Genomic DNA, 13,126 nt, shown 5'->3' on the forward strand with positions numbered 1-13,126 from the left:
GAGCTCTTCTGAAAGAATCAAACTCTTATCAAAATACAAAGAAGAAAAAGCAAACTGAACACTCCTGGCAATGAAAGAAGAATTAATCCAGCATAAGCAACTTCCATTTGCTAAAACAAATTATCAAGGCGGAGGGTTGTTTGGGTCACACTGGGTTACAAACCTAGCTAAAGATGTTAGAGAATTCTAGATGTGTTGCTTGTTGCCAGTGGACTATTAAAACATGTTATCTGAGCTCTGCATTTTATATTATGAGTGAAATAAATACCATAGTTTCATTACTGAGCAGCCACAGAGGCAGTACTTCCAAAATACCTCAGTAACTGCACTTTGTGTTTGCACAGAATATTTCACTCTGTTACGATTCGAAGCCATTTCCAACAGTAACAATGAAGAGGTTCTATTGATTTCAGTAGGAAGTGGAACATTACTTTCCTATCATCAGCTGCACCAGTCTTACGGGTATGTGATTTTATCAGGTCCATTCTGATTGATTGCTGTTTCATTGGTAGTGGAATCTTCACATACATTTCTAAGGTGCTTTTTACTATTACATAAGAGCAACAACTGCTAGCTAAAACCCAGAATGTTTGGGAGATAAAACGAATGACAAACCGTTTCAGAGTCTTCACAAACTTGTTTGATGAATGGAAAAGGTGCTTCAGGCTTCTGGAAACTGATTGCTTGCGACCAGCATTCTGTAATTTAGAACTTTCTAAAAGGGAAAATAAAAAGCAAACCAAACCCAGCACTTAAATTTCAGTTAGTATCTCATAAAGAACCTTTGTCTCTTGAACCACAAGACTAAATTTCAGTCAGTGCCCGCTATATTCCTTTCAAAAGACAACATTTAGAAACATGCTCAAATACAACCTTTTGCTTATATTTTCATTATCTTTGTGATATGCAACAGCAAACAATTTCCTTACTTGCAGCAAACTCAGACTTGGTAAAAATGTTTTGCTCCTAGGCAAAATATAGCTTGAACCAGTACTACGTACTCTTAATGTTCAGAATGGATATGAATTTTGCAAGTGGTCTCAAAAACCCAAGAAGAGATTCAAACCATCAGTCAACATTTTAGGGTGTTGTAATTCCTCAGTTGCTGTCCATATATAGCTTAAGCTTCTAAGAACTGAATAATTGGTGCCCTGGCAATCACTAACATCACAGCATCACCAGTCTAACCTAAGTAAAAGCTTTAAGGAAACAACTAGATTGACCTCATATTTCTCTGTATCACATTAAATGTATGTGCTTTTGTTTGGATTTTTTTTTCCCCATCAGAGCAATTTCCACTCACCTGTATTGCTTCAGAGCTTTCACAGTTACATTTGCTCCCTAGTAATCTGGAATCCAGGGAAGAGGTGTTTAACTCATTTGCTCACTTCATGTCAAAGCTGAGACCTGCTGTGTGCCTGCAAGGATCTCTGGACCAGCTCTCTCAATAGAAGAATTTTATAAATTCAAATATTTACCCAATATTTAAAAAAAAAGTGGTTAAATTTTTATACATTGTATTATTTTTCACTTTCATGAATGTGACTTAATGTCTTTCCTTCTCTCATGCATGGCCTGAGTTTCCTTGTAAGTCAAAGAAAAATATTCCGGTGGGAACTGAAACTCGCAAGCTCTGTGAAACAGCTGTGTCCACCTGTATAGCTATAAGCACATTTTAGAGAGTATGCCAATAGATGGCAGTCAGGAACATGCAGGATTGTATAATGGATAATGTATTGTCAGTTGCTGTTGTCCACATACGGCATTAAAAAGGAACAGGCGCTTAAAACCATTTGGGGTTTTTTTGCATTGTCTTTTGCAATGTCCCTCCTGTTTATGCTGTTGTAAGAGAAACATCAGAAACATTTAATTTAATAAAAGAATTAATTCTTCAGATATTTACTGTGATCTAAAAAGAAGGACAAAAAGAAAGACAAAAATAAAAATGTAACTGTGAAACTACATCTCAGTTTTCCAGGATCTAACTGTTTATTTGGATGAAGCATGGATAACCCATCCAGACTGAAGCGTGAAACATTTTGAGGGAGACCCTTCTCCAGTGGGGAAAAAATATGACTCATGAAGAACTATCTGCTGAAAGCTGCTAATCAGTCTGCTTAGGTGTTTCCAGAGTAACGTATTTCCCACTTACCTCCAATGCAGAATAGGAGGTATCTACCTGTGTCTCCCTAGTGGGTTCTAAGTTTGAACATTTAAAGAATATCTAAATTTGCTCTTGTCAAAACCCCATCTGTGGAAGTGCTCAACATATTTTTAAATGATGAATAAATTTGCACCATAATTTGCACATTGAAAACCACAGAAAGAAGACACATTGTTAGCAATAATTACCACTCTGCTGAACAGCAAGTACAAAGAGAACAAGGTTCTATTGGGGGTGAAATCATACAATTCAGATGTATGAGACTTATTAGATCATCAAATCCGTTGTCTTTCCAGTGCAAACTTGTTCTCCATGGCATATTCTACAATGTGCTGTTCAGTTTAGTTTTAACAGACTCATTCAAATCCACGACTGCTCCTTTGATGCAACTGACCTTTGTTTTCTTTTCCTTTTAAAAAAAATCATTTGTTTTTCTATCCATATCTCCTCAGATAATTTTTATTTTACTGTGAACTTTTTTCAGTATATCACAGTAATGTAAACCAAATGCTATGTGAAAACTCCTGTCTTACTGTTTCCTTCTTCCAAGGTTAAGACCAATTTAGGAATATAAATTTCATTCTAATTGTGCAATTTTTATTCTATATTAAGGATGGAGGGAATGGAGGAGGAAATTGCTGAAGGCAAAGCAACATAATTCTGTATAAAACACCCAGAGACTGCAGCATTAAAATAAGAGGGCACATTACAAGTGAAATATATGTTATTGGGCTATTCAGTGGTTTGGGTTTAGTCCACAGCTTTGCAGAAGCCAACAGCAAAAGAAATAATGTAAAACTAGATGGAGACTGTAAACTCTCCTACATTACTATTTGCTTTTGTTTTACAGTATAGTGTGTCTAGAAGCCAAAAACCATGGAGCTGAGATTAGAGGATAATTTGGATCTACAGGAAATGGAACTTCGTCTGTTATTTAATTAACTAATAAATAACATAGAGTAACCTTTATAGAAAAGCACCAGTAAGAACAAAATAAGTTTATGTTAATAAATGATACAGCAATAGAGCTGTGAGCTCTTTTAATAGAAGCTCAGGAGCAACAAATAGTGGCCGAGATTAGAGAATTTCCAGTGATTAGATTTAGATCAGAAGCATTCAAACCTGGATTGAAATAGGCAATTAACTACAAAGGTATATTTACAACATTAGCAGTTTTTATCTTCTCAGGTAGGATATATAAATGTTTCTTTGCAGTTCACTTAAATACAATAGATACTTAAAAGCAACGTAAATTGGTTGTGGAAGAGTAAGAACAAGGTTGCATACTCAGGCTGCTAGAATGCATCTGGGGTCTCTGCTCTAGAGGAATGTCTGCTATGCTGTGCCATTTCTCTGAGGAGGAAGATCATCTGGAATCCTTTGTCCTATCACTAGACAAGCGGGTGCCTCTCCTCAAATGGGGCGTATGTGAAGTAAATGGAATTACCTCAGTGCAAAATTATCTGAGATCTTAGCCCCACAAATCAGACAGCCTGTGGATCAGCTAAATATCATTTAAGGTGACCTTGAATAAGGAAGCAAATTAGCATAAGATGAGCTAGATCCCACTGAAATCCTAATGGAGGGCATAAAATGGGGTTCAGAGTTTTCACTAATTGTGTAACCTTATGAAAATACATCAAATAGCTGGAAACTTCCAGACGAATTCAAACTCAATTTAAAGCTGCACATTTTTAGCAGTGCAGACAACTGACACTGGGATAATGTGCGTGGAGACATAATTCCATGCAGAATTTAAAGGCATAAGTAGTGGCCAGACACCTCAGTAGCTTGAGACCATGATAGATTCTGTATTACCTCACCTCAAGGTGGGATGTCATTCAAAAGAAAATTCCGTATCTCATGAAGAAGCTATTGGCATGACAGTCATATTACTGGGTGGTATATTTTGGGTTACAAAGTCAGGCTCAACAGCTGAAACTGTAACTTCTTAAATTCCCTACCTGAACTTCTCAGCCTACGGCTTGGTTCTCAAGCCTGATTTTTTATATTCTCACAAATAATTATAATCTAAACCTTTTAAACACCCTGTGGAATCACAGATCCTTCTTTTTGTTAAATGCAATAAAACTATGTGCTCTGCTTGTGAAGCAAATTACAATTAGAACATTTTTGTTTCACCTCTGACTTGTCTAGTAAAACATTTCAACCAAATTTCAGAAAGAAAATATCTGGTAAGCATTTTACTGAAGAGTTGGGTTCCTTTCTTAATGAAGCATCACAAAATTACTTAATCCACTCAGAATTGTTTAGAAAGAATGATCTACAAGAAAAAAATACTTAAAAAATACATTTGAAGTGTTGCCAGGACATACAATTGTAGTAACTCAGTTATGATAGTCTGTAGCATGGTATTATGAAGACAAATGGATGACTGTTGTTTGTAATCATCAGGGTTTTCCAGAAGATTAAACATATGAAAGCAAAGCTTCCTAAGTAATTCCCTAGGAGATTTCATCATACCACAGATTAGGTTCAAAAGCAACAGCTGATCTAATTCCAAAAGCTCTTAAACTCACTGTACATTCCGATGTATTCTTCCTGGTATTTTTGTAAGCTTGTTTTCTTCAGCCCCTGAAATGCAAAGCATAGGGCAAAAGGCAGGCTGCAGTGCAAAGCCTGAATGAACAGACTTGGGCAAGAGATCTGCGTGGAATCTGGGCAATTTAACCCTCCCAGATCACGCTGGAGCACTACCACGCAGCCTTGCTCTTCTAGCTCCTCTGTATTCTGAGGCTTTTGCCTATGTTATCCAAGTAATCCCAGACCTTTTAGATCGATTACCCTCACCTTGCACTCATCCTCCACTCTCCTTCAGGCAGCCTGAGCAGCATGAGTGTGATATCCCGCAGAGGAATCACTTAGTGAAAAGCCAAAGTACCAGGACCCCAGGTTTGAGTCCTGTCTCTGTCTTCACCTAGCTTTAATTCATGCAGCTTGATTCTGCTCTCATTTATAAACCACAGCAAATTACAGTGGTTGTAAGCAGATTCAAGGATACTCTACAAACAATGGCCAGCTACTTACTGACATCTCTAAAACAAATGAGGAGAACAGGGGTTACAATATTAACGTATAATCAAAGAAGAGTGTGTTAAAGAGAAGCGTGGTAAAGAATGGATAAATGCCTGGGCAGGTCCTCAGCTTATGTATAACAGCATATCCATGCTGACTTCTATCCATGTCAGTCGCATCATGCTAATTTACATTAAGAATCTAGCTCCGGCCTCTGTATTATATGAAGTGAGAGCCATTATTTGGGCTTTTCAGTCATATACAGTAGCTTGTCGCAGATCCTTGATCAAACTCCTCAGATTTCACTGAGGTTGATAAAACCAGAATCAAATTTCAGAGTCAAAGTGATGTCATAATTCTTACTTTTTCTGCAAACTCTTTGTCTCGATTCTTTACCAAATTACTGAAATACAAGAGATTGACATCAGTCATATATTTAAGGCAAGTTGCAAAGGCTCTCCTATTATGTTACAATCCTGATTTATCCAAAATATACTACTGTGTAATGCTAGCATTACAAGCAATTATGAGATTTTTATTTGGTTGGAGGCAAGGGTGTTGCTCAAGCTGACTCCACAGTGTAGTACTGCCGCATGTAAGGTCCCACATCCTCTTTCAGACATGCAAGAAAATGTTCTGAGCTAAACAGATTTGCTATATTGTTATTTATTATTTAAGGAAAAGGAGTTAGGAAATCAACAACAGCATTGTCTGTGCTTTGCTTTGAGACTGGGGTTAATTTCTGGAGCAGTGGAATATTACAAGAACCAGGCACTGGTGTCAGATTCTCAAAAGGAGGGATTTTCTGCATGTTGTTTATAACTGCTTCTGTTCTGGGCTGGGATGTCAGTAAAACAATTTATAGTAAGAATATTCTCAGATATTCCATCACTTATTCCCCCTTGACTAGGAAGGTGGCCTGAAAGACCTGAGATATGCACTAACTTCAGAGAGGAAAAACTGTACCATGGAAAAAAGACTTCTTTAATAGCATGAAACACTATGTAAGAGATAGAATACATCATCTGTATTTTCAGTACCAAGACCACCTGCAAGTGATAATGCTTGTATGAATATTAATTAGAGAAACAACATTTTCTTGCAATATCTCCTTTCCCTTTCCAAGCAACATAGCTGAATAGTTTAAGTTGCTATGGTTACAATGGGTTGTGGCAGACTGTGGATCATCGTGATAGTGACATATTTGCATGTAAAGAACAAAGGCTGCATCTTTCCATTTCAGCCAGATGATTTTAGCCCTAAGTATTTCTATGATTTGAAATCAATTGATGCAGCTTGACATAACAGTCATACTAGGTGAAGAAAAATGAAAACTTCATGGTAGTTCAACTTTTCAGTTTAAAATAAGTTCCTTTGCAATGAAGCATTATTCCAGTTAGAAGTTTATTTTAAGAAAATAAATAGTACTTTTCAACAACCCGTATAGAACAGGAGTTTTTATATATGCTTTAAAAAGAATGCCAAGCTGTTGCCTTGGCTCTTGAGCTATTAAAGGCACAGTCTGTTTCTCATGAATGAAGAGCGAAGAGCTGGCTGAGATTTGAACTCTCTCCTAGTTTTGATCCATTCTATTTGAAAATGTAGCAATCTTATCTTCCCACTGCATTCTGCAAGTATTTTTCATTATAGATTGGCATCACATCCACTAGAGTACTTAGTGTCTTCCATTTGGAGGCAGCCAAGTCCCCTCTTTTGATCCAAAACAGTTGTTAACTCTCTAAAGTATTTCTTTATATGAAAAAACAGAAGAGAGATCCTTGAAACATTTTAGTGGAATCCTGTGTGAAACTAATTTGTAGGAAAAAACAAATCAATAGGTGTGTAGGGTACAGAGGGAGAAAGGGTGTGTCCGTGCTTGTGTGCATTCTAGCTTTCAGATGTTTTCATCCAACTAATTTCAAGGGTTAAGAGCAAGATAGTGCACTAAAGTGATTCCAGATGGGCCAATATTAATATCTTTCTTTTCCTGATGAATGAGAAGGTATGACCTAGTTAGAAAACTGCTAAAATTACAGGCGCCACAGAGGCTTCAGCTGGTGCCCTACCACATAGATATTTATCCTTACCTCTGCAATTATAATGCTGATGAGCTGCTCGAACCTGCTGAAGGAGACGTTCCAGGGCCTCAGTGTGTCCCCTGTGCCGAGGTTCTCTTCCACTGCAGTCTTTCCAGTCTATTGAACAAAGGAAATAAACAGAAATGAAACACAAAGGAACAGGAAAAGGTTTTAAAATATTTTCTTGCCTCTGATACTTCTTGGCTTTAGAGGAGTTTTACATCTGGGCACGCAGGGAAAAATGGCAGTTGTTTTTAAGTCTGCTGTTGTCACTTGTGCAATAAGTTTCCTTTGCCTTGTGCCAGCTGTGTAATTAATCATATGATTATTAACAAAGAGCTCACAATCAGCTCCTAGAAGATCCTGTAGCGACTGACTAGACAAGGGCTATTTCTCTTCAGTACGTAAGTGGCCTCTGTTGCTGTAGTGTCAGAGCTCTCAGCCTGTACCGAACTGACACTCTCAGTACCTCACTAAGATCACGCTGCTGCTCCTTCTGCGTTTTGTTGAGACACCAGGAGGCTAAATAACTCTCCTACAGTTATACAGAAACCAACTGCAAAGCAGAGAATGAACATCTTCCTACATCCAGAGCTAGCTCTGTAGCCAGAGAAACATGCTCTGAGTAAAATCACTTCTGAAAATCTGCTCCCAGCAGAGGCCGAACAAACGCTGGCAGTTCCTGCCCTAGAGTCTACGGTCTGCTCAGCACTGCACTCGTGAGGCAAGAAGCTGTGGTTTCTGTCCCGCATACCTTCAACCTACAAAAGACTTTGTTTTCACTCATTTGCTGCTAGCTACAATCTCAGTCTTGATTTTAAAAAACAGACAATCATCTCATCACAAATAGGAGGATGAAACTGTGTGTATCAGAGAGGAGCTTTTTAATTCCAGACTTGACTATTTTCATACTTTCATTTTAATGAGAAAAAAGTATTGCACCAGTTTCCTGACTCAAAGTAACGGTGGATCAAGGTATGAAGAGGTTTGTCTGCAAGGGAGACATGCTTCCATCTTGCTGGCATAGAGGCCACGTACGTATTCACAGCCACCAACAAACAGTTTGCTCACTCACTAGATATACAGATCTAGTTTTTAGTGCAAGTTTAGAGTCAAGCATTCCTTCCAACTATGCCAGGGATATAAATATGTATTTGCTGCCATTTAGTATAGCGGCTAGAGTAAGCCCCATGAAAGGGTGGAAAGAGGCTATCCTGATAGCCCGTGGGCAGTTGTAACAGCTGCAGAGTGGCTATCCTGCACGTTGTATGCTATTGCAGAGCTCAAGGGCCAGCTGCATTTATAGCTCTGTGTGAGGAGGCCAGTTCTTAGATCTCCTGTGAGCAGCCAAGAGGAACTAACTGGAACTCACCAATCTCAAAGTGCTTTGGTGTCATCAAACTGGTAGAGTTTTGAACAATCTCATGATTTCTCTATCCCAGTGGTTTCCAAACTTTTTGAGCCTCCAGATTGCTGACTACCTTAAAAATGACATGGAAATCAGACCAGCTTCCCTCATTGTCCATCACTCACATGCTAATGAATAAGCCTAGAAATCTTACTAATCTACTATGATTTCACAGACCAGCTGCACAACACTGGCCACCACTTTCCAGGCAGCTGCAGTGTACATGGGGGAAACAGGAGGACAGTGGCAAGCATTCACTCTTGTGCTACACGGATGCATCTCCAAGGATGTCACTAACCTTTGATGCTCTGGGATTGGAATGGATCAGGATTAAGCCCTGAAGATTTCATTTCCCTTGCATATTCTTCTGGCTGCCATTACAGACAACTTTGTAGAGTATTAATGTATTCACATTTAATTTTTAGCTTAGGGCCATATTTTGTTATGCAACGCTGGTGTAATTTCAGATTGCTGCCTTCTTGCCAAGCACAAATCTGCTAGTTTTCAAAAGCAGTGGTGAAGGCAGTCACGTGGATAAAGAAGTTCTGCCCCCAGTAACTGCAGTGGTAAAGAGCATCTTGTCTCTCAAGCTAAAATTCTGATGTTAGTATTATTTAATGAAAGAGTTTACATTTAGGCTCTGATGATCTCACTTGCTGTAAAGCTTAAGCATGTGTCACTAAGGATACTTAATGAAAATACCACATTCTTGCCAACTATCTATATACAGTGAGCTGAGTCTGCCTAATGCTTCTGTGTTCATCAACAAAGAAAACATACATATATAGCCATGAAGAAACATTTCTCTTGGCCATAAACTCACAAAAAATCCCATATATATCAAGTGATGCTCCTGCTCTCCTACGGGGAAATCCAGAAGACTCCTTTTGTTACCTTGGCTGCCTTTCAGAGAAATGCCCCCACAATGACTGTCCCAGGCACTTCAGTGATACTCCCATGGATGGTGCTGCTCTCCCTGGTGGAAGCAGGGACTTCACTGAGTTCTGAGCAGCTGCACATGACAACATGGCCCAAATGACAGCAAGTCTAGGACTTTCTGCTAAAGGCCAGAATCCCTGAGACACTAAACATGGGAAATGGACTTAATTCTTTGCATAGTTTTTGTGTTGATCCACTGAAATCTGCAGGAAAACTTCCCTTACCTCCCAAAGCTTTGGAACTGGCACATATTGTCAGATTTCAGAAGGATAGTAACAGCGGACAGGAAATAGACAGGGAAGACAATGCAACATGCTCAAAGCAAAAGTTCGTATCGTACAAAGCTACAGTCTTAAATGCCACCTATCTTGCCAGGAGTGCCCTGTTTTTTGGGGATATTTAGCTGAATAACTAGCAGCTACTGTAAAAGAGTCTGTTTCTCAGCTGAAGTAGGTTTTTGGTTTGTGGGGCCAAATCCTGTGTAGTTATACCTGGCTATAGTCAAGGTAATTGCGTGTCACTAAGTTATTCAAAACAACTCCATAGTAGTGAGTTATCCACACAGCAAAGAGCAGAATTTTGTCCCACGATTGTAGCACATATTTGTTCTCAGAGTATTTCTTTAGCCTAGTTCTGGTTTTATTCTTGGGTAAACAAGAGCAAAATTGAAGCAAAATGGGACAATGGTACTGCAAGAGCCTCATTTATCCAACCCTCTCCATTATGACTACTGAGAGCAGGTACAGCTTGCTTTATTTTCTCACATTAGCATGCAAGGTTATTAAATCGTTACATTAGCCTAATAAAAACAAGTGCTAATGCAATAAAATGAAAAGTCCCACTTTACTGCATTAATCAATACAAGAGAAACTGTAATATGCTGAGCCAGTTTGGCAGCGAACACTAAGTCTGGAAAAGCTAATAATACAATGTGATTATAATAGATTAAAAATTACAAATGAAAAATCGTAGTCCTAATGGCATCTGAGAAAACCTGTCATAGGTTTGAAAAGGAAGAAAGGCTTTTGGACACGTCTGGAACATTTTAGTGCTTACGGGCTAGAACCTATCAACATGCGTGTCCACACTGGAGTATTTTACATACAGGATGCTATAAGAATGGTCCAGTGAAAGGGATCTAAAATGCTACAAGGCAGAATACAAAATTACATATGATACATGTAAGTGTTTTGGTTCTAGCAGTTCAGATTCAGGCTTTGATCCATTCATGTCCTGACAAATGAGGTTCCATATAGCAGAACTCTGTTAAGAGAAATGAAGGTCAAAATACTTCTCATTTTTTTAAGTGTTAGTGACTAGATGACAGTGTTCTGTCAAAGGACTGAGAAGAATAAAAGATAAGACAAATAAATATACATATATGGTTATTTTGATTATTTTTGGGGGGTGGAAGGAGTTGAGTTTTATTTATTTATTTATTTCACTCCTAGATGACATGGCAATTAAATCATGAACTCCAGAATCTATGTCTTTTTCTGTTCTTTGAAGAGGGAGAAATTCTTACAAAGCAACATCACTAATCAAACTAGGAGGGTAGACAAACTCAACCTACTTGAAGGAGAAGCATATTCAGGAGTAGATTTGCGTGGAGGTCCCCATCCTCTCATGTTGTATGCTGAAACATGGACATAATACCTCTGGCCCTGCAAATGGAAACAACTGGAGTCAAAACTATCACTTGACTCAAAATCTTGGCTGTAATAACTGGAAAACAGTCCCTCCCCAAAGATGTTTTGTTTGAAAAACTTAAATAGCTTTCAACGGCATCAACTGATGCACCATGACAGATTGAAACACAGTACAAAGATTTCAGGACAGGTGATCTGCTGAGGGTTAATGGAACACACCAATTCCAACTGACAAACTGCAATCTCTTCTACCAAAGCCAAACTCTGGGAACTCTTACAATCAGACTTCAGGAATAGGGACTGCCCTTTTTCCTGTTGTATTTAACAGAGTCTCTCTACCAGCACAGCAATGGAAGAAGCTTTGTTTGGCTGCCACTGAAATCAGTCAGACCTTTATCACTGATTTTGATGCATAAATCTAGGCTGACAGAGAGCACTTCTGAAAGTCTAACTTTTAATTTAAATATGTTATATGCTTTGGAGAGTATAGACAAACACACAGTAAGCACTGTTCTTAACATGTGCCTATGGAAGTGACTGTGCAAGCTTGCTTGATTTTAACTTAAGAACAGTTACTCTGGTTTGTTGTTAGAAAATGAGAAACAGAGTAAATGCATATTGTGGCTCAGCTCCCTGGAAGACAGTGTGCTTCAAATCAAAGATTCCTTCAGATAAAAGGCTAGAAAAACCCTATTTTTTTCTATTCTATTTAGAGGGTTTTATATTGTGCCCATTGCTTACTGTTTAAAGTTAATTCTCTCATTTTGAAAGCCCATGTTTTGGGGCACTGGCCAAGGGTCACATGCATACCTCCCCCTACTATAACTTTGTAGGCCTGATTCAGTGTGCAGTGAACTCAGCGGAAAGGCTCCAGCTCAGTGGATGCTGGATTGGGCCCCTCTGATGATGTTTCCAGTGGAAATAGTTGTATTTTGAGCAAGCTTTATTTTCATCAAGTATTTTGTGAATCAAAATTTGCTTGCAGAAATGGTCCTGAACAGCCTGTAGGAAAAAGACTTTCAGACACATGGTCGAAATTATTCTGCTTAAAAATCCATATGAATATTCATCAATTTTCTCCATCGCTGACCCAGTTCTTATCAGCGTAAAACATTTATAAAAAAAATAAATAACAAAAATGGAAATGATTGCCATCAATGTGTGCGTTCCTGGAAGAAGTAGAAGAGAAAGAACTGTTATTTATTTTAGCTATTGGTCATCAGAGTCAGGACTAGATCTTTCAGGAGCCTTTGATCTGCACTAAGATTATCCTGTGATCCAGAAAACAGCAGCTTTCACTCCAGTCTTTTCTGATCTCCCCTAAGCATGACAACTGATAAAACAGTTCATGCTGTCTGTCTATTCCTTTGTGACTTTCAGATTATGGATACCAGACATATTACGCTTAATGACTGGAACTTGTTGCTAGAAGAAAGGCACTCTACAGTTATTACCAACAGGCACGGATGCGAATCATCAGTGTCTTTGTATCACTGGGGCAGCAGGGGGCATCAAGATCTAATGAGTCATTTGGCACTTACCATTCTGAGACCTGTGATGGTGCACCTCAAAGACTGAAGATTATCCATAATTATTTCACCAACCAAAGGAGAAAAGTCTTCTGAAGAGCTCCATTCCACTAGGAAACAAATAGCAGGAGAAAATCAAATCAGATACCGGTCCAAGCAAAGAAATTAAAGTACTTGAATCGCTCACAAGTTAACTTTTCTCCCAGCCATTTCCCATTCCATGTGGATGCTAAAAGTCATGTTTAACAATAATGTTTAGCCAAACTTCACACAATAATTAAATTATATCTCTGTGTATGAGAGAGAAAAGCAAAATGTTGCTC

At 38.5% G+C, this 13,126-nt stretch overlaps 1 protein-coding gene across 1 annotated transcript in view; it reads right to left on the reverse strand.

Annotated features, from left to right (window-relative positions):
* ANKFN1 (ankyrin repeat and fibronectin type III domain containing 1) overlaps window positions 1–13,126 on the reverse strand; it is a 68,664-nt gene that overhangs the window by 21,389 nt on the left and 34,149 nt on the right. The window contains exons 7-10 of the mRNA XM_050908604.1: window positions 12,816–12,913; window positions 11,199–11,289; window positions 7,288–7,395; window positions 616–715 (exon numbers count right to left, since the gene is read on the reverse strand). Coding sequence (XP_050764561.1) covers window positions 616–715; window positions 7,288–7,395; window positions 11,199–11,289; window positions 12,816–12,913 — 397 coding nt within the window. The remainder of the gene's footprint in view (window positions 1–615; window positions 716–7,287; window positions 7,396–11,198; window positions 11,290–12,815; window positions 12,914–13,126) is intronic.

This window comes from Gymnogyps californianus, chromosome 19, assembly GCF_018139145.2.
Source record: "Gymnogyps californianus isolate 813 chromosome 19, ASM1813914v2, whole genome shotgun sequence".
Classification (NCBI taxonomy): Eukaryota; Metazoa; Chordata; class Aves; order Accipitriformes; family Cathartidae; genus Gymnogyps; species Gymnogyps californianus.